A 19627-nucleotide genomic window follows, 5' to 3' on the forward strand; every position below is an offset into this window, starting at 1 on the left:
TGAGCCTGGTCTCTCCGTCTGGGTTCTTTCAGGGGCTTCCTTCCTCATCTCTGCTCGCATCTTGCTGCCCTCCTTCTGTGTACCCCCACGTACAGCACAGGCTGGGAGCAGGGTGAGGGCTTGAGGAGGTCCCTGAATGTACACCCAGTGAAGACCAGCAACAGGACTGCCTGAAATGGCAGCCGGGGGCAGAAAGTTGGAGAACCCTGTCCTGTTACATTTTCTGTGAATCCCAACTGCCTGTGTAGGGCTTTCGAGCACGCAGAGTGTAGCTAGGAGTGTGCTTGCCGCCTCCACTGCCAGGGCCACGCACTGGCGCAGCTGGCTGGCAGTCCCCGTCCCGGAGTCCCAGCGAGGCAAGGGGGAAAAGGCGAGAAAAGGCAAAAATGACTCTTCCTTCTATGCTTGAGAGCTGCACGCCTTCTCGTGTGTATCCTCAGGCTTGGAAACCACTTGGAGGAAAGTCTGGCCAGGATCACTTCTCTATATTGCGATTTCCTTTGTGGAAGAGTATCTTAAGCGGCTTCTTTGCATCCAACTTCTCCCATCCCCAACCCATTCTCCACACTAACGGGAGAATTACCTTTCAAACCCGGACGCGAGCGTCGCTGCTCCGCTCCGACCCTTTCCGACCCGTGGCTCTGAAGGCTGCTGCCTGCATTCCTTGTGCTGCGTAGCAGGCCGGGATTTCACCGACCGCTTGGCCGAGTCTGCTTTGCCAGGGCATCTCTTGACTTCAGTCAGGCTGCTCACTGTTCTCCACACAAGCCGGGCCGTCTGATTTGTGCAAGTGGTCAAGTTAGTCCCTCTCCCAGGCATGCCTTTCTCTTCCCTTCTCTACCTGATGAAGCAGTGTTCTTTCTTGAAGATTCAATGAAATCATTGCCTCTTCTGCAAAACCTGTACCGTACCCCTAACTCGAACCCTAGTTACTCTGGTTATCATTTCTTCTGGTTTACTCTGGGCCCCGGTAATACTTAGTTTATATTTCTATTATCAGGCAAGTAAGAGTACAATTTATCATGTAGTTAATTGTATTTCTGTGTTCTCCAATGTATCAAAAGGACATGGGCCACATATTTCTTTTTTTTTTTGAGGGAGGTTATCCCTGAGCTAACATGCCCCATCAATCCTCCTCTTTTTGCTGAGGAAGATTGGCCCTGAGCTGACATCTCTGCCCGTCTTCCTCTACTTTGTATATGGGACACCTGCCACAGCATGGCTTGATGAGCGGTGCTAAGTCCGCAGTCGGGATCCAACCTACGAACCCCTGGGCCACCAAAGCAGAGTGCGTGAACTTAACTGCTACGCCATGGGCGGCTCCAACACATATTTCCTTTTAGTGTTGCCTAACACATAGCAATGGCTCTTACATATAGCAGGTGCTCAATAAACGCTTGTTGGATTGAAATGAATTAAACATTGTGATTTATTTTTATGCTCCATTAAACATATAGATGTGGACCTCACTGTATGTCCACTTGTATGGTCAGTGTGTACTTAGGACTCTGCTGGAAGGAAGAATCCCTCTCTTCCATTCCCATGCTGAAATGGACTGTGATGTGTCATCCCTGCTGTGTCCAGCCCAAGGGGGATATGGCCGAGGCTGGAGAAAAAGATAGTGTTGTGCGAGAACATGACAACAGGAGTCAGGAGACTTGAACTGTCATTCTGTCTCTGCCTCTGGCGAGGTGCCGGGCCCTCATTCTCCTCATCTGCAACATGGAGAGCTTGGCTTGGGTGTCTGGACTGTCTCCTCCTACTCTGGATCTCAAGCATTTATGGTTTGGATTTTTCAGGCTTCACTCTTGAGTCTCGTCTGCCTAACCCGTGATGTTCTCTGTGCACACAGGATGTTTATGCAGCCAGGTCTTTCTGGTCTTACGCGTAGAGCTGGGAAGGAAGCTCCCTGGGCAGCCAGCCTCCTTTCCCTTTGGCCTGTGCCTAATGCAGGTGACGGGAGAATGAGGGTGAAGCCTGGGCTCCTCAGGGCCAGGAATCACATCTTCCATTGGGTTTGTGGGTATAACACCTGGTGTGGCACTTGGAATGAGGAGTGACCAAAATGCTGCACTCTCTTTGTGATTAGACTGAGAGAAGGAAAGAAAAGAAACAGGCAATGATTCTGTTATCAAATGCACTAGAAATTGTAACTTAAAGAATTTTGATCTGTATGAAGTTGTGTAAAGCTCAGTAAAATAAACTGGAGATGTTTTCTTTCTAAGCATTGGGGAAACCTTGAAAAGACTGATCTCATTAGGAAAGAAGGTAAATAGGAGATTTGGGGAAGTAGCAGTCACTTTTATAAAGTAAATGAGTGTATAAATATAGCAAAAATTACTTTAAATGTGTTTTCATATTTTGGGATTATTTTTCTCTTTTCATCTATGTAGTGCTTATGTTTCCAAGATTACCTTGGAATAGATCTAAAAGGTCAGAGGTCAGTGCAGTAATATTTCTTCAGAAAAATAGGTAGGATTTTGATATTCTATTAGAATGTAGAAATAGGAAAAACTATATTGCTAATGTGCATCATGTTGTGATTTAAGGAAAACCTGAATAATTCCAGCTATGGGGTGGAGTTGGATTTTTGTATTCATGTGTTCATCCATCCATGCATTCATTCATTGCTTTGCTCATTCACTCACAAACATTTATACCTACTATGTGCGTAACACTGTGCTAAGTGCATAACAGTGCAACAAATATCTCAAAATCTCGTAGGAGAAATATGCTTATAAATAATTCAGTGCAACATGAAATGTGCTATTTTAGGGGAATGCAGACCTGTCTTGGGGGCTTAGGAGAGTGTTTCAGTAATTGCTTGGGGAAATTGGGTTGTGACATTTAAAATGAGTCTTGAAGGATGAATAGGCGTCTCAGAAAAGGAAGGACAGACAAGGTAGGGCATATAAGCCTTCACATGTAAAGATTAGAATGTCCTGGGTGAAATTTAGAGAGGATGTTAGGTCACACTCACACACAAGTGCATACTTGGCAAGAGGATTGAAGTATTAGAATATTAGTTTACTTTTGTCACTTTTGTCCTTACCAAAGAGACAGGAAGTAAGGCTCCTATGGTTACTTTTAGGCTCTTAATCTAAATTATCTGAGTGCTATCAAGATACTTTAAAACATCAAGAATAATTGACTATAATAAACATCTCACTAAAAAAGAGTGCTATGAAAAAATTAATTTCCTTCAAGAAGCTTGCATTTAATGAAAGATATTTGACCTTTTCATTAAAAAAAGGTAGCACAATCACTAAAATTGTAATGATGTGGGAGTGTGGAGCGTGGAATCTGCAAAAGTGATGCAAAAGGATAGCACGGATTTCTGGTTTGTATCACGTCTATAGCACTTACCTTGTTCTGTCCAGGATTTTAATTCCTGTTGGTCTTTCCCACTAGATTCAGTTTTTAGGAGTCAGAGTCTCTGTCTTTAGAATCTTTCTGTTTCTTAAAGGCCCAGCAGTGCGTGGTATGTGCAGTAGGCATACAGTAAGTGTTTGGTGACCCAGCTATTCAGCCTGTCCCAAAGCACATACACGCAGAGCCTGGCTGTATTTGAGCGTCATGCATTGATAGCTCTGCCCAGCAAGTAGTTGCCAGCTTATAGTATCCTGTGTTCCCACTGGAGTTATCTCATTTAACTGTTAACACTGAGAGTGAGAGAGGCTCTGTGATTTGATCAAAGGCCCAGAACTCTTAGACTGCAGAGTAGGGACTCAAGCCTAGTTCTTGCAACTGTCGGACCAGCGCTTCGGAATCCCCCGTCATCCTGACAGAGATGCTTGTAAAACAGGTGTTTACTAGTGGATTTGGTGGTTAAGTTTCCAGAGATACGACTGGGTCTTGGTTTATGTGAATCCCTATAATCAATGACTGAGGTGTGATGGGTTTTGACTGTGTTTGCAATGCACATAAACTTTTCTTTTTAAAGAATGGCATCTGAGCTACCAACTGTGGCCAGTCTTTCTTTCTTTCTTTTTTTTTCTGCTTTTTCTCCCCAAATCCCCCCAGTACATAGTTGTATATTTTAGTTGTGGGTCCTTCTAGTTGTGGCATGTGGGACGCTGCCTCAGCATGGCCTGATGAGCGGTGCCGCGTCTGAGCCCAGGATCCGAACCGGCGAAACCCTGGGCCGCCGAAGCGGAGCACACGAACTTAACCGTTTGGCCATGGGGCCGGCCCCGCACATAAACTTTTTAAAAAATCAAAAGGGGCAGTTGTCTCCAATGGGTGGAGACACGTGAGCCAAAGAAGTTTCTTGTGTGGTGTTTCCAGTGTGGAGAGTGGAGGTGGGAGGGACCCTCTAGATCAGCCTGTCCCAGAATGAAGGAATGTATTAACCACTTTACATTGTTTTTGTTTTTGAGGAAAATTAGCTCTGAGCTAACATCTGCCACCAATCCTCATCTTTTTACTGAGGAAGACTGGCCCTGAGTGAACATCCATGCCCATCTTCCTCTACTTTCTATGTGGGACGCCTATCACAGCATGGCGTGCCAAGCAGTGCCATGTTCATACCTGGGATCTGAACCAGCTAACCCAGGCCACCGAAGCGGAATGTGTGAACTTAACCGCTGCGCCACCGGGCCAGCCCATGTATCAACCTCTTTAAGAGGAAAAAATAAAGTATCTTGGATCCTTAGAACCCCATATTGACTTAAATTGTTTTATTATGTTATTTGAATATGTACAAACATAAACTCCTTATACCTCTTTGGCAACTGCAATTCAAAACATATGAATATTAAAATTCACACTAAATTATAAACCAATAAAATCCAAATTGGCATGATGGATTTAATGGACTGGATGATGTCTGAGGCTCACTTCAGACACGGCTTCAGTGTCATTGTGGCCCGGCAGCTGTGGCCCAGCTTTGAGCTCAGCACACCCATTCCTCAGAGCACCTGGAGGCCTCGGGAGGGCAGTTCCCCCACCATCGTCCTAGTTGAGTTACTGGGAAACCGGATGATATCCTCTGGTCATCACTGATGTTCTGTCTTTTTCTTTTCCGATTAGCCCTACGGTGAAAGTAGCACTACTTAGTGTGGAGAGTAATTTTAAACACAAATACATTTGTAGGTGGCAGCATGTGGTTATAGGTCATCTGGAGAGTCCAGAATAGCCTTCAAACAATTCATTTACTTTTTCATGAAATGAAAAGACAAAGTGAGAACGTTCTTGTAGAAAACTTGTAGCCACCCAGATTAGGTGCTTTGTCTTCCAGGGATCTGCAGATGCCACTTTTGAAAGCATCCTGGTACGTGTGAGGTCCTAGCAAGGAGGGTCAGTGGTGTGCTGGGAGGCAGCTGGACCTTGGCAGTTTATTGGAGACCTTCTTGTCTCCGTTAGGCGCTCTGCAGTGCTGACTGAGCAACTGTTGACCACGCAGAGTAAATTTGTGTGTTTACGGAACAGGGTACCATCCCAAATGGCAAGGAACCACTAGACTTTGCAATTTGTCATTATGGTGTGTCAGTTCAGATTGCTTTATGGTAGATGTTCAGGCATGTCCTGTGCATGGCGTCTCCAATGAATGTAATTCATGTAAGGAAATGAAAAGGGTCGTTTGCTTGGTAATCTACTTGCTAGCAGGCTTGCTCTGGAAATGGGTGGTTTTAAACCTTATGCATTTAAACCAGATGCATTGCCTTATGTTGCATACGTACATTGGCAATTTTCAAAGGGCCAAATAATAATTCTTTGATGATAACGAGGGCAGCTCCTCAGAGGAGCATCTTCTGCTGTACTCTTTGATTTACTTCATACAATGTCCTTGTTTGAGAGATGAGGAGAGGAGAGTTTAGTGGCTTAGTGACTTACTCAAGGTCACATAGATAGTAAGCGACAAATTACGGTTTGAATGTAGATGAATTAGTAAACCTTGTCCGATAAATAATGCATAAGAGTGACCATCCATTTTTGTGAATAAAAAATATTTTTTTACCAGAGTAAAACACATATTAGAGCAGGATTTTAGTTTTTCCTTCATAGATAGGATTTTTGGAAAAAGTTTTTCTTTCTGGTAGCCTAGTTTTTATTTAGTGGTTCATTTCTTTCCTTAGCATCTGTACTGCTGGCCATTAGTTAGTGGAAAATCATCTTTAAAAAAAGTGTCTATTTACTGAATTTCAGTTAAGTTTATGTTGTTTAGCAGGGTAGCTGCATTTGCTGGTTGTCTGAGGCATGTTGAAGACCTCCCAGGCACAGCGGCCAACGCCGTGGAGCACAGGGCTGGAATTTTACAGGGTTTGGAAATGATTTCGCTTTAATTATTAATAGCTCAGTCTTATTAATAGCTCCTCTGCGATAAGAGGTGGGAGGAGGATGGTTCTGGGTACCAGGTCACGTGCTCAGGAATGGGCTTTCTTCACGCTCGGAATCTTGGAGCAGAATCTTCTCATGACAGACGCTGCTTTGTACACGATCCTGGCTCTTCTCTCTTCCGACCTTCGGTTTGCGTGTGTTCCCTGCTCCGCAGGGCTGCCTTGTCTGAAGTCCCCTGCCTCAGTCCCTGCCAGGGAAGTCTGATGAGGAAAGCTTGAGAGCCTGGTTTTGGGAAGCCCTGGGTCAGGCACTTATGAAAGCTGTTTCTTGGGGTGGAACCTGGACAGGCACCTAGTTCTTCACTGTCCCTCATGGAATTCCAGTTCATGACAGGGACGCTCTGTGAAGGTGGCACTTGGTTACTTTGGTTTCCCATGGAACTGCCATACTTGAAACAGGGTCTTGCATGCAGTTGGCACTGAATAAATGGAATGTGTGAATGTGTTGGCAGTAGGATCCCAAATCACCTATTTCTTTTATCTGTATTCCAGGCAGACCCTGGTTTATAAGCACCTAATTTATGAATAGCTATTTGAGGTGTAGACCAGAGTGGGTTCCTGATCATTTTGAGTTTAAACCTTATGGCTCCCTTTTTATAAAAATTGTTATGGAACCCTGCATGGTACTAACTGTACTTGTGTCTTTTGATTGAAAAAATACATTATGACAAAAACTTCTGTGAATTCATTAACACTTTAAAATGAATTTGTTACAGAGCAGTTCATATATTTGTTTGCGAAGAGCCGCATGTCTGTGCGATGGATATTTTATTTAGATCATTTACTGACACTGCTGACCCCTGGTTCCTAGCCCTTCGTCTCACTGCGCACATGAAATCCAGTCAACTTGTCAATTGGGGGCTGTGAAGACAACCAGTAGAAGTGGCCTTAGGACAGGAGGGGCACAGGCTTGCTGCGTCCTCCGCCCCTCACCCACCCTCTGGGCCATTTCCTCACCCCGTCCTTCATCTGCCCTCTCCAGCGCCTTCCCTTCTTTCAGAGGAGATTGTCAGTCACACAGAGCCCTGAACGGTTATTTCTCAGACCATTTTTGGTGGCAGAGCTTCCTGCCTCTCCTGTCAGCCTCTCCGAGCTCCTTGCACTCCTGCTGGTGGACAGCCTGGTTCAGAAGGAGGAAGCGCTCCAGCCTGTTCCTCACTCACTCTCCCACTCCGCTGCTCTAATGCTCACTCAGTCACCCCCTCTTCCATTCACACCCACTCTTGCTTGCTTGCTTTCACAAAGTCCACAAACATTATTTATCTTGCCTGCTACTAATACGTGCCAGGTACTTTAGTAGGTGCTGGAAATACAGTCGATCCTCATTATTTGCAGACTGTTTATTTGCAAACTTGTTTACCTCCTAAAATTTGCTCGTAACTCTAAAATCATTACTCACTGCACTTTGTGGTCATTTGCAGACGTGCGCAGAGAGGCAAAGCACGAGTCCCCTGACGGGCGTCTTCTCAACTGAGGTGCCACAATGTGATGCTCTGCCTTTTTATTTCAGCTCATGCTGTGAACAGCTGTCCTTTTAGAGATATATTTAGTGCCACGTTTTTCACATTTTTGTGTTGTTGGCGATTTTGCCATTTAAAATGCCCCCAAAGCGTTGTGCTGAAGTGCTGTCTGGTGTTCCTAAGTACGAGAAGGCTGTGCTGTGTCTTTTGGAGAAAATACATGTGTTGGATAAGCTTTGCTCAAGCGTGAGTTGTAGTGCTGTTGGCTGTGAGTTCATTGTTAATGAATCAACGATATTAACTTACACAGAAACTCACGTAAAACAAGGTTGTGTCTTGGTTATTATGACCAGGGCTCCCAGGAACCGAACCCCGTGCTTCCCTGAGGAGCAGTGGTTCAGTGTTCGCTAATTCAGTGTTCACGGTGACTTTACAGAGCATAACTCCTGTGAATAAGGAGAACTGATGGTACGTGCAAATGCAAATGGCACTTCCTCTTGTGGGTGATCTTAGAACTGATTCAAGAAGAACTCGAGACTTTGTTGGGGGAGTCATATATGCAAACCAAGAATTACAATCTGGTATGATAAATATTATAATAGAATTATGTGCAAAAAGGGCTTGGAGAGCTTGGAGTGGGGAGCTTAATTCTAGGGGTAGGAGAGGATGTCAGGATTATTCACAGAGGAGATGGAGAAAAACAGGCAGGTGTTCTCAGGAGAGAAAAAAACTTGGGTGAAGGCAACTTTGCTGCAGGGTTTGGAAACATGGTGGCTGCTAGGTGTTTCCTGATTCTGCCATCTTTTCTTCCACCTCCCCTGTTAGGGTTCTGTCTCTGCTTCTGTTTTTCCCAGCTGCTGCCAGAGGCTGCATTGCTGACCTTTGGAGGGTGCTCCCCTGCATTCACAGCCATTCCCGGGACGGTGCTGCTCTCTTGCTGTGTCCTGGCCTGGCAGGTGCCCTTGAGCCTCATGGAGAAAGCTGGCCTCGCTGGAGCAAAGTGGGAGGCACTGCTCAGGGAGCAGCTCCAGCAGCTGCCTGACCACCGCGTCCCTCCTGCCTCCCCCATGCCAGGGACTGACTGGGACTTGTGCAAAGATATCCTTTGGCAGTCTGTTGACTTGGTGCACCTCAGCAGCATCCTGACAGGCAGCTGAGAAAAATGCCTGCATTCCTGACACCCCTGCTGCAGAGGGCTCCTCTTGAGGATTAAAAGGTTATGGCATTAAGTGGGAGAGACATGCGCAGAGCTGTCTTCCTTCATCCTCTCTGTAAATGCCTAAAGTCCTGACATAAGTTGATCCCCTCCTTTCTTAATCTTTGTTGTGTTGTAATTCTTCATTGAAATCTCCATCGACGTTTGCTTTTCCTTTGTCATGAAGTGCCCAGAGCTCAATGCAGTATTCCGAGAACAGACTTGCCAAGGTCATGCCAAAGACATCCCTCTCGCTAAGGCGCATAATGTGATTGCTTTGCCCTAGTGGGGACTGATTTTTGCCTATTTAGCTGCCACTTTGTACTGTACGTTCTCGCATACCTGCTGTCCACTCTCAGCTCTAGATTTCTTTCTGTTCTCCTGGGCCCTTCCTTCCTTCCACCCATCCATCCATCTGTTTTCCATATGAATTGCTGTGTTTCTGATAGTTTTCTCTTGGTTGGGTTAACTTGCCTTGTATTTTTTTTCTTTCTCTCTCTCTCTTTCAAGTTGATTTTCAGTTTTCCATGTTTTGATGAAATATTCAAGCCTGCACTTGCATTCTGAACAGTTTGAACTAGGAGATAAAGCATGGAGTAGTGGAAACACGGGGCCCAGAACCTACCCAGCTCTGTCGTTCACTAGCTGTGTGACCTTGGGCAACCTCCTCAAACAGGCTGAGCTGTAACTATGAAACAGGCTAATGGTGGCCACTTCATAGCAGTGCTGTGAGGATTAGAGAAGGTGATGCCTGTGAAGCGCCAGCATGGTGCTGGGCTCAAGTGGCTGCTCAGTCCAGGCTTGTTGCCTTAGCATCTTCATGGGTGAGCGTGGCAGTGATGGAAGTCCTGTCCTGGTCAGCCTCGATCCTCCTGACTGGATGGAGATGCACGGAAATTGTGTTTCTTCCAAGTTTGAATTCTGAGATAAAGATTTATGACACTCTATAAAAATAAGTAAACATTTTCCTTCAAATCAAAATATGGCGTCCCTCGAATTATACTTTAAAGAGTTAACCATAAAGCCTTACTTATTAATTTTATATACTTGATTCTCATTTGTAGCTCATTATTATTTTATCTACTTAATTAAATAATTTTTCTATTTTGGGATTTAATTTACTTTATGATTATTATTATTTTAATGTTCACATATTAGTGAATTCACTAGGCTGTCACAGCACCCAAAATGTCTATCATCACAATGGGGTTTTCAAGGTTAAAGCACTGTTTTAAAAGGCCTGTGTCAGCATATGAGTTTGATGCTTTGGAGGAACAGATGACTAGTCAGTGGTGCCAGCGTTGATCAGGGCTGGCAGAGGGCTGTCGCGCCTGAGCAGAGGGGCCCAAGTGTTGCAGAGAGGAAGGGACGGCGACACCAGTCACTTTCTAAGAGAGAAGAGTCAATTATGAATCACAAGGTGGGGGTTGGGAGGAAGAGTTGGGTTCCAGGGAAATCTGGGCTGACGCGAGTACAGTTGGAGCTCGGAGTTGGGGACCCAAGGAGTCAGGAGGATGCCAGAGACAAGCTTCATCCACCTTGAGTTTTTACTTGGGATTTCTCTGTGGGCGTTGGAGGGGGTGGAGGTGCAGAGGAAACATGAGCATCGGCTGGGGGTATTTGAGAAATTCAAGAATCCTGGTATTATTTCTCTTTAGTGTTGCATTTTATCTGCCTTGTTGCACACATCCAGCTTTCCACTCAGGTTTGAGCGCTCTGTGACATCGCTCATTTTTTGTTTTCTTACAAGATTTGGTTTTTCTTCCAAGTAAGTTCTCTTAGGGCAGCTTCTGATGCAGGGTTTGTTGGTCAGGCAAACATTCATTAATGAGCTATGTTTACTGAGGCCAACATTGGGAGGAGGATGGTGGCAGGCCCCAAGATGCAAGGAAGTAGTAGGCAAGATGCCCTGCAGGAGGGGATCATCCTAATGGTTTCCCTGGGAGGAGGGGGGAGGGCCCCTCTTGCCAAAGTGATGTCTCTTCCCTGTCCTCCTTTCCTCCTTGAAATAGCTACCTCATTCCCTTGGCTTTCAGTCTGTGTTTCTGATCTGTGCTCCCGCCCCCTCTGCAGTGGGCAACTGATGCAGCACATTTTATTTGGTTTCTTTCCCTATTTTCCAACTCCACAGCAGTTTCTTTTCCTTTCCTGTTCACTTCTTCCTTACAGAGTTATTGTGGATAGCTCTGCTTTCCACATTTTGATGTTCCAAGACTGAATTGCTAGAATCTTAGACACAAAGAGACCTTAGGAATCTCTTAGTCCAATTCTCTCATTTTACAGATGGGGAAGTTGAGGCCCAGGATTGTTAGTCAACCCCTCTCCAGTTACCAGATTTGGTATGTTGTTTGTGGAAGGTTGGCATTTCTTTATCTAAGGAAATTCTGTGAATCTTTTAGTTCTTCAAAAATTGTCTTTGGGCTTATGCTGTCATTATATTTGTTAACCTTTCAGTTTCTCTAGTTTTATTTCTACAAACCAAGTCCTGAATTTGGTCTGCTTAGTCTACCATAGAAAATCTTTGGTACGTTTTCCTCGTTCAGTCCCTCCCTACAGTACACCCAAGGATCCTCATGAGACGGAGTAGCTGGGTTCAGTAGTCTCTGGGCGGTATCCTTTTTGGATCCCTTATTTCCTTAATTTCCCTCTCAGCCTTTTAGCTCTCCAATTTTCCTCCATCGTCAGTCAATCTGATTCTTCAAGGGCATACTACTCTCAGTTTTTACATAGAGTAATATTTAATTTGAAGTTTTTTCAGCTTTTGCATATCTTTGATGTGCATTTTGAGTGGTCATTGAATGGCATGCTACTCTTATCATGTGATAAGAAATGTTGTGTGTGATTTCTTTTTAACTCAGTGTTCTAAGATCTTAAAAGAAATTTCATGAATTTTCCCTGTAGGGTTCTTTGTGGAAGAATTAAGTGCGTGTTGCTTACACATTGACACAAGCACAGATATTTTTTAAAGTGAATATTGAACTTCTCAAATTTGTATTCTGTCCTACCTTGAGTAAGATTTTCTTTCCCCTGTGGGACTATGTCTCTGGAAATGTATTGCAAATTTGTGAGCTAATATATTTTGCTGAGCAAATGTCCATTTCTACAGGCAGCTTCTAAGGAAGGCCTCTAAATTGTCTAGCCAGTCCCGTGGTACACTTGGCAGGCTCTGTCCTTGGCAGCATCCTTGGTGCCATATGGCTGGTGAGAGCACAGCCTAGAAGATGTCTGTGGGTGCCCCTAGGTTCAGACTGGGCCCCCGGCCTTTGAGTCCCTGAATACCTAAGAAGCAGCTTCTGGGAAGAAGGTGTTTCTGCTTTTTTTTTTTTTTTTTTGGTCGAGGGGAATGGAGAGAATGTAGGAATTCTTAATTTTCTATATATTTTGATGAGACAAAATGAAAAATTGCCTGCCTGTTTGCTTCCTTTTTATGCATTGACCAGACACAGCTGATTCAGTTATTCCAGCAGCAATTGTGATGGCCAGGATCATGGACTTAAAAGCAAGCCCATCTGGAATAGTGGGTATTTTAAAGAGGTTTTGAAAAACGGGGCTTAAGGTGAGGCACATTGAGGACATAAGAGGGTTGGATCTGAATTGGAGCTTCTAATGAAATAAATAGTGCCCTCCTGCCAGTTCTGTCTATGTTGGTTGCTTCCTGTCTGTTTGGGGACTTCTCCCAGGAGAGAAGAGTTAAAGGACCTGCTTCTTGTTAAAGGTCCTTTAGTCATTATATTTAATCACCCTGATCCTTGCAACAACTCCCATTAAGACTTTACTGCTATGTTATTAATGAGGGAGAGGACATCTGTACAAGTCATTGTGGTTGAGGCAGGCTTAAATACCGTGACTGTAGGAAACGGTAGGCAGGAGGACGAGTGGCTCCCTCCCATCCTCACCTTATGAAACGCTTGGGGACACTACAGTCAGGTCAGTTTCTCTAGAGTCTAAGTTTAATAATGGTTTAAGCAACCCAGTGAGTTGAAAAAAGGCAATCATTTCGACAGTGTGGTTAAAGCTACTATGTATATATATAAATAAAAATATGGAAATCATATTTGAAAATAGCAGCATGATATGTCTATAGTTTTCAATGAGTAAGTTTTATTGAGTAAGAAATTTTGAAAAATTCTGATTTCACTTTTCAAATAGGTATAGATACGAATTGGGCATAATAATGCCCATGTGGATTATACATTTTCTAATTGTCTAATATTTTAAATTCGTGTCTATTGTAGTGCCCGCTTATCCTCAGTTTCGCTTTCTGCGGTTTCAGTTACCCATGGCCAACCGTGGTACAAAAATACTAAATGGATGAGAGAGAGAGAGAGCGCACATTCACATAACTTTTGTTACAGTATATTGTTAGAATTCTATTTTCTTGTTCGTTATTGTTGTTAACCTCTTACTCTGCCTAATTTATAAATTAAACTTTATCATAGGTATGTGTGTAAGGAGAAACACAGTCTATTTGGGGTTCAGCACTGTCCACGGTTTCAGTTGTCTACATCTTGGAACTTATCCTCTGTGGATGACGGGTGTATGAGTTGATGTCTTACAACATTCCTAAACATTCTCTGGGGTCTACTATAATTTTCACATTATTATCTCATACTTTGGTTTTAATAGGTTTGCTAAAAGTTTTGATTTCAGTTTTTCCCACTGCTCAGAATTTGATGATATAAAATAAAAAGAGGTTTCCATAGTTGCTAACATTCAACAGATTTTGTTCCAAAGCATAGGCTTTAGTAGACTTTTGAATTAAATCCACATTCTCCACCCAAACCTAGTGATATAATCCAACAGTTCAAAGATAGGTATGCTATAAACAGCTGCAGTTAAATAATCTAAAAAAAAATTAAAACATGGAAATACAATAAAACAAGAATTGATCACTTTATAGTGGAATACTCTATAAACTATCCGCATTGGAAACATGTGGTGAGTTTTAAAACATCTGACTTCTATAATTCTAACGTGTATAGTTTATTTGAAGGCAGAAACTTTTTTTCTCCTCTACATATATATAAGAATACAGATTAATATATTTTTTTCTGTCTCAATTTGTATTCATTTACTTATTTGTAATTTAGAAAAATCACTTTGGAGTACAAATACTTAACATAAATATATTCACCTCAACTAAATATTTTGCCACTAAATACTGAAGTGTTATCATAAGGAGATTAATTCTGTAAATCTTGCTACTTTATCTATCTTAGCCTAAAACAAAAATCACACATTAACATAATCCCAAATAATAAGAAGAAATTATTTAAAAGCATGTACATGATATAGAAAAGTAATAGTCTTTACCTTTTAATTGTCATTTTAATTTTTAAGATGTGCAAGCTTCCCTGAGTGGTGTTACATCAATTGTGTAATAATTACGGGAGTTGAAATGTGCTAGTGGTTTTGCAATGTAATGTCTGCATAATCTCATTTAACTTGTTAACTGAAGTTGTACGATACGCCCAAGTATGAGACCATTGAACTCTTAACCATCACAAAAAATGCCCATGCAGATTATACTGTTTTCAATGGAATAATTTGTTTTCTGGGTTGCCTAGAATGTTCTATTATGTGTGTATAAATGATGCTCTACAAAATAGCCTGCTGGGGGAAATAGAGCTGTGTTTCCTGAGCAGTGAAAAGGCTAGGACAATTTCTTAGCTTATTCAACTGTTTCTTTAAAGGTTTTTTTTTCGTGTACTAAACCCTCCAACACGTGTAAAATGAAAATCTTTCATAAATACTGAAAATAAATGTTAGATTGTGATATCCCTACCCCTGTAGAATTTTGTTCATCCCCTGTTTTCGTTTCATCTCCACCCTTTCCTCCTGCAAAATGAACAGTGTTTTTTAAGAATTACATTTTGAGGTAAAGAAGAAAGGAAGCACATGTGACTCTTGGAATAAGAGTTGCTGCCCTTAATTCCTGACATAGTCTGAGGACCCTCGCCCTTCCCTGCGTGGCCCTCCCAATGCCTGGCCCCTTGGAAACAGCGTCAGGAGTTCCCCTCCATGACAGGGTCTGGAGGAGCCACACTGCTTAGGCAAAAGTAAAAAAATGGAAGAGGCGCATCTTGAGAGTATGGCATCTCCAGTGGACCTCCTGGAAACTTCTTGCTCTAGTGGCTTCATTACTGTGATAGCAGGATCCTGTGACATAGACGAGGGGCAAATCAGTTCACGTCTGGGCCTCACTGTCCACATATTTAATCAGGAAGGGTGCACTAGCTGTTTTCTAAGGTTTGTTCCAGTTCTAAGAGGTCCTGATGTTGACATAATGTCAGCAACCACATTGTTTATTGAGGGCTTCCTCAGTGCCGAGCACTGTCCTCTGATGGCGCATTTGTAGTAGCCCTGTCTCAAGATGCTTGTTGCCACCCTGCTTTAGAGACGAGGCTGCTGAGATGTGGAGAGGCTAGGCAAGTGATTGTAAACGTCCCAGGGCTAGTGAGGGCCGAAGCTGGGTTTGCAGAGGCCTTTGACTCCAAAGCCAGGCTCTTCACCATTGTGCGAACCAGCTGCCTTCTGCCAAGGTGACCCTTGTGTATTTCTAATCCCAGAAGGGCTCTTGTGCTATAGGCATGATGTGTCTACAAGCAAATATCAACTAGTCATCACTCATGGTTCCGAAAGGAGGAGGAAGTGTTCTGTTTTTTAGGTAAAGTGTCTGTCAGGGGCTGAGACTGCCCACTGAGAAAAAGAAAGCTTAATTTGAATAGTTTTTCATGTCCTTTGTAGAGTTAAAGGCTCAGTATACAATTCCATAATTTGGTTCATTTTATGAAGTAAAAAAACAAACGGAGCAGCTGGCCCAATGGTTAAGTGGTTAAGTTCATGTACTCTGCTTCGGTGGCCCGGGGTTCGTGGGTTTGGATCCTGGGGGTTGACCTAGCACTGCTCATCAAGCCATGCTGAGGCGGCGTCCCACATAGCAGAACTAGAAGCACTTAGAACTGGGATATACAACTATGTACTGGGGCTTTGGGGAGAAAAAAAAAGAAGTTTGGCAACAGATGTTAGGACCAATCTCCCTCACCAAAGAAAGAAAAAAAAAGAGGAAGCGATACCAGAGCGCTCTTAAAAAAAAAATGAACAGAATTTGTTTAGAAAATTTTCTTAATCGCAGCAAACCCAAACCAGACAGTTGTAGCCAGGACTAATCTTGTCTGTGAGGAGGATATTTATTATGCAGATGGAAGTAAAGACTAAAATAGCTGTTAATGCCTTTAGCACTCTGTTTTTATTTCGTCAGTTTTAATTGAGCTGAACGAGAAATTGCATTCAGCCTCATCTCCTGGCGCAGCGTAGGGCTGTGTTTCCTGAGAAGCACGAGACTCTGGGCTCGTTGGTTTGGGGGTGCCTCTCCACTGCGCCCCTCCTCCTGCAGGCCGGGTCTGCCGCACCTGGAGGGGAGTGGGCCAGGTGAGCAGAGCTACGGAGAACTGGTTGCTCCCTGCAGTTCCTTTGTCCCTGTGAGCCCAGCGCCGCCGTCCCTCCTCTTCCCATCATTGCTGTCCTTGCCAGATGCATTGCTTTTTCTTTCTGCTTCCCCCTTTTTCGATCCTCTCAGCAAAGCCTTGTCCAAGGAGATAATACTTTGTTACAGACTGCCCAGTGCTGTCTGAGCCCCTGGAAGAGCTCCCAGCAGGAAGTGCAGGCCCTGTGCGCTTTCAGGCGCGTTTTAAGCCTTTGGTTCCTTAAATCAGGGACATAGAGAAGCTGCCTTGCCGTGGACTGTTGGGGTTGTCGGTGTTTCCCTTGCCCTCCTGACTTGTTCCACAGAACCGGGGATGATGGGCACTAAGCTGTGATCTTAAGCGTGTGCGTGTAAAAGGGTGTCTATGTTTGGGGGACGTGTAGTTTGCTGTCTGTCCTCTGGGTCTGAATGACAGAAACGGAAGAACTCCAATGCCCTTGTCTGTTTTGCTGTTTTGACCCTGTGTGCGGACATGTGTTTGTTTGTTTTCTTATTTATGTAGCATGCCAGGTGTGCAAGAACAAATGGAATATTTCTAAAAGTCATTTTAGTGTTTCTTTTTTAAAAGTACCCTCTAGGAAGACGGTGTTTTTAGAAGCTTGAGTTTAGTCGTGCGAGGAGGCCCTCCAGTGCTGCTTGTTTCTGCAGGGCGCAGCTCAGAAGCGCACCTTCGTGCTTGGAGTGCGCTCATGGTTGTGGCATGTGACCTGCTCCTTCCTGCCCAGGAGACGCGCAGCCGCAGGAGCCCTAGGCTGTGGGGCTAAATGGGACCCAGGCTTTCCTAAAGCTGAGGTGGAAAGAGAAATGTAATATGTTTATGAAAATGTGGAATCTTTTTGCTTTAGGAATGCGGAAAAAGTGCACCTTTTTCTTGGCGGCCATGTGCCTGAGAATGCAGCTTTTTAAGTTGGGAGGGGGGATCTGCTTCTATCTAAGTTCAAGGAAACAGGCGAGCTTGAATACTGCTTTTTACTTCTTTGTACTCAGGAAGACTCACTCAGTCACGATAGAAAGGATTATATCTCAAAATGTGGGCCGAGGATTATCTGCATCAGAATTCCCCCAAGGGCCTGTTAAAAATGCATATTTCCAGACTTTCTGGATCAGAACTTTAAAGGGTTGGGGGTTGGAAATCTGCATTCTGAAGAGGCCTCTCCAGCGATTCTGCACACTGAAGTTGAAAACCACTCTTGCAGAGTCGTGCGGAAGTCCGCTGCTCCCAAGGGCAGGAAATATCTGACATCGCTGGTGCTGTTGCTCATGTTGGTCCACATAGCAAGTACTTTATACAAAGTCTGTTCAAGATGAATCAGTTATTTGAGCCGTGGGCCTGAGCAAAGGCTCCCCCTCTCAAGATGGCCACCACCCAAATCGCTGTAGTAAAAACGAGAACAACCCACCACGGGAGTTGTCCTTTGCCTGTTTGACTCATTCAGAGAACTGGCATGTGGAAAAGTTCAACTAGAAAACATTTAGAATCTCTTGTGTTTTAGTCATTATGAATAAAAAATTAGAATGTAGTTAAGTTTATAAACAGCTATTGCAAAATGTGTTAAAATGGGTTAAAATCAGTATTTTCTCTTCAGAGTTATATTGTGTAGCCATTGAATATTGCTTTAAATACAGAGACCTAATTTTGCAAAATATTTCTTTGCTTTTTTTTTTTTAACAGGAAAAACTAACCCAAGAGTGTGTATTCAGAGAACAGTTTGAAGAAAACTGGTATAACACGTACTCTTCGAATCTATATAAACATGTGGACACTGGAAGGCGATACTATGTTGCGTTAAATAAAGATGGGACCCCAAGAGAAGGAACGAGGACTAAACGGCACCAGAAATTCACACATTTTTTACCTAGACCAGTGGACCCCGACAAAGTACCCGAACTATATAAGGATATTCTAAGCCAAAGTTGACAAAGACAATTTCTTCACTTGAGCCCTTAAAAAAGTAACCACTATAAAGGTTTCACGCGGTGGGTTCTTATTGATTAGCTGTGTCATCACGTCAGCTCCACTGTTGCCAAACTTTGTCGCATGCATAATGTACAACGGAGGCTTGGATGGGAACATGCTGATTTGTTCTGTACTTAAAGGCTCGTCCTCCTGGAGGACTGCCTGTGCCCACTTGCTTGATTTATTGTGAGAGGAGGAGAGGGAGACTGAGAGTGGGGGTGCGTGTGGGAGTGGATGGGGAGCAGGGGAGATTGAAGAGAGAAGCAAAAGCAGAGAGGACGACGGCCTGATGCATGCTGGGAAATAGACACGCTTTTCCATTTTTGATCAGTTCTACTTCATCCTATATCAGCACAGCTGCCATACTTCGACTCATCAGGATTTTGGCTGGTGGCCTGCACAAGGGTACGCTGCATTTTCAAAGGCATGGAGGGTGCAGTCTTACTTAAAAGACTTTTTCAGTTAATTCTCACTGGTGTCATCCCAGTGAATTGAAAGCAAAGACCTCTTAGTAAAAAAAAAAAAAAGTTAAATTTATTTATAGAAATTTCAAAGGCAACATTTTATTTATTTTATATATTTATTTATTATATAGAGTTTATTTTTAATGAAATATGTACAGGCCAGATAGGCATTTTGGAAGCTTTAGGCTCTGTAAGCATTAAATGGCAAAGTCCGCTACAAACCTGTGGTAAATTCATGCAAGTAAATATAATGGTGCATGGATACGAGAAATTCTAATGACCCTAATGTACTAAAGGCGACAATCTCTTTTGTGCCCGTATTATTGTAAACTTATGCACATCATTCATGACACTGAGTATTCACTCTTCAGACTGCTTGTTTCATAGCTTCTCCCAGAGGATTAAAGATAAACTGGGTCTTAAACTTTTATTCTGTGTCTGTAATATTTCCTCTCTCATAAATGACTTCCTCCGTCATTGTTAACTTCACGGTTGGAAAAGATAAGGGTTGGTATATATCCTATTTGTTGAAATCTATTGCAGAATATACCAAAGCTAAACAATAAGTGTGCTTCTCTTTTGCTCGGTCTCCAGAACAACGGGACTAACAACAACCGTACTGATTTAGAATTCTCAAAAGGGAAAAAAATAACTTACATAGCACAGATTTTTTTTTTTAAGGGACAAGAATCAGATTAACAGGATCATTCTTGTAAACTTTTTATTT

At 43.3% G+C, this 19627-nt stretch overlaps 1 protein-coding gene across 1 annotated transcript in view; it reads left to right on the top strand.

Annotated features, from left to right (window-relative positions):
* FGF9 (fibroblast growth factor 9) overlaps window positions 1-19330 on the top strand; it is a 31128-nt gene extending 11798 nt beyond the window's left edge. The window contains exon 3 of the mRNA XM_014837137.3: window positions 18152-19330. Within this exon, the coding sequence (XP_014692623.1) occupies window positions 18152-18397 (246 nt within the window). The 3' untranslated portion in view covers window positions 18398-19330. The remainder of the gene's footprint in view (window positions 1-18151) is intronic.
* Window positions 19331-19627: the final 297 nt, after the last annotated feature.

Source organism: Equus asinus, chromosome 11, assembly GCF_041296235.1.
Source record: "Equus asinus isolate D_3611 breed Donkey chromosome 11, EquAss-T2T_v2, whole genome shotgun sequence".
NCBI classification, from domain to species: Eukaryota; Metazoa; Chordata; class Mammalia; order Perissodactyla; family Equidae; genus Equus; species Equus asinus.